The sequence below is a fragment of the Buceros rhinoceros genome, unplaced genomic scaffold, assembly GCF_000710305.1.
Source record: "Buceros rhinoceros silvestris isolate BGI_N320 unplaced genomic scaffold, ASM71030v1 scaffold34750, whole genome shotgun sequence".
In the NCBI taxonomy this organism is placed as follows: domain Eukaryota; kingdom Metazoa; phylum Chordata; class Aves; order Bucerotiformes; family Bucerotidae; genus Buceros; species Buceros rhinoceros.
This window is the reverse complement of record NW_010390722.1, coordinates 5,180-7,029: the sequence shown is the minus strand read 5'-3', so window position 1 is coordinate 7,029 and position 1,850 is coordinate 5,180. Positions and strand designations below refer to the sequence as shown.

The following is a 1,850-nucleotide window of genomic DNA, read 5'->3' as shown; positions in this document are numbered from 1 at the left end:
GCGGGCCAGCATCGGGAGCCAGCGGGAGGGCCCCAGCCCTGCCCCAGGGGAGGGAGGAACCGACGGAGGTGGCAGGAGTTGGGGGTGCAGGACCCCGGCCCAGGAGCAGCATCTGTGCCCGCAGCCCAGGGCGAGGGCTGAGCCCGCTGTACATTCACCAAGAGGGGCAGGGGCTGCCTGTGCGTGGACGGAAGCAGAAAACCAAAGCACTTGTGTGCCCCTGTCCTGTCCCCAAGAGCCAGGGCAGAAGGCAGGACTCTGGGGGGGTGGGAAGCGCTGGTGCTGGGGAGGGACTCCCCGGGCGAGACAGGGACTCAGCACTGCCCCAGCCCGGGGCAGACCCTGCTAAGGCGGCTCCAGCCCCACTGCTAACCCCCCTGGGAGAGGCAATGACAGCTCGGGGGTATAAAAGCCCCCTCGCTCCCAACCCCAGGGAAGGCCCAGCTCCCCCGGGCTGCTCAGCAGCAACACACCCTCCAGCAGCCCCTGCCCACAGAGCAGGGCTGGGTCCCACAGGCAGCCCTGTCTGTCCCTCCTGAGTGGGGGGCTGGCAGCCAAGGCGGATCCAGGCCAGCTCCCCTACTTGTCGATGAGCCCCCCTTCCTTGAGCTTGAAGTAGAAGAACTTCTCCAGGGTGTTGGCACACTTGCAGTAGTCGCTGTCGGGGGGGTTGTACTCGCGGAAGTTGGTGATGATGCGCTGTAGGTCAGCGATGAAGAGCTTCTTGGTGACGTAGTAACGGTTCTTCAGGCGCTCAGTCATGGTCTTCAGGTCTGAGGGTGGGCAAGGGTCAAGTCCCTCTGGCCTCTGCACCCCCCAGCCATGGAGGTGGACACCAAACAAAGGTCCTGACTCCTCCCTGCCTCTTCCAAGCTGTCCCAGGGCTCCCAGCACCCCAACCATGACTTCCCAGAACAGACCCCCAGCTGGGAGGTCTGCAGCTCTCCCTCCACCATCCCGCCCCAGGGGTCCAGGCACCAACACCTACCGATGGGGAAGCGGATGATTTCATAGTAGTCTGGCGCCTCTGACTTCTTCACTGGCTCCATGAATGGCCACGCGCTGGGGTGAGTCTGGGGAGAGGGTGGGGGCAGGTTACAGCACAGGCAGCTCCTGCCTGCCCCAGCACACAGGGGTCCCGCTCTCAGTGCGCCTGGGGTCACACCCTGCCCCTCCCCGCAACGGGGGGCAGCCCCTAGGGCTGTCAGGGAGAGGGCACCCCGCAGTACAAGGTCCCCCCCTGCCCACACCTTGATCTGGGCCAGGAGGTTCTTCAGGGTGTTGTAGAGCTGGTCCGGATCCTTCAGCTCCTTCCTGCGGGGCAAAACCAGCACCTGTCAGCCCAAGGGCGGGCAGCCTCCCTCCATCCCAGCACTCCCACTGCCCCACCCCAGCGCTGGGGGCGAGGAGCAGCACTCACCCCTTCTCCTTCCCCAGTGGTTTCCATCCCGTTTCTCCTGGAAGACAAGGGTCAATGTCACCACGTCTACCCCCCGCCCGCAGGCAAGGGAGGACAGAGCCCTCCTGCCAGGCAGCCCTTCCCCACCAAAGCCAGCAGAACTCACGGATGCCGGGGACGCTCTCGATGGGGATCTGCCGCACACCCTCCTTGAAGCAGGTCAGGCCAGGGTAGACCTTGCGGATCTGCGCCTGCTTCCTCTCGATCAGCTTCTTGATGATCTGCGGTGAGAAGGCGGGGTGGAAGCGGGAAGTGAGCAGGGACTGCAGGGTGCCCCACGGAGCCAAACCACGATGTGGGACCCCACGGGCCCAGAGCATCAGCTGCACCCACTGCCCACTGCTGGAGTAAATCCCAGGAACCACAAACACCACCACAATGTCCCCTCCAG

At 64.9% G+C, this 1,850-nt stretch overlaps 1 protein-coding gene across 1 annotated transcript in view; it reads right to left on the bottom strand.

Moving 5' to 3' along the window:
* Positions 1-579: 579 nt before the first annotated feature.
* KAT2A (K(lysine) acetyltransferase 2A) overlaps positions 580-1,850 on the bottom strand; it is a gene marked incomplete at its 5' end in the record, with an annotated part of 5,781 nt that continues 4,510 nt past the window's right edge. Inside the window, 5 exons of the mRNA XM_010138878.1 lie at positions 580-773; positions 989-1,073; positions 1,251-1,314; positions 1,421-1,457; positions 1,566-1,680. Coding sequence (XP_010137180.1) covers positions 580-773; positions 989-1,073; positions 1,251-1,314; positions 1,421-1,457; positions 1,566-1,680 — 495 coding nt within the window. The remainder of the gene's footprint in view (positions 774-988; positions 1,074-1,250; positions 1,315-1,420; positions 1,458-1,565; positions 1,681-1,850) is intronic.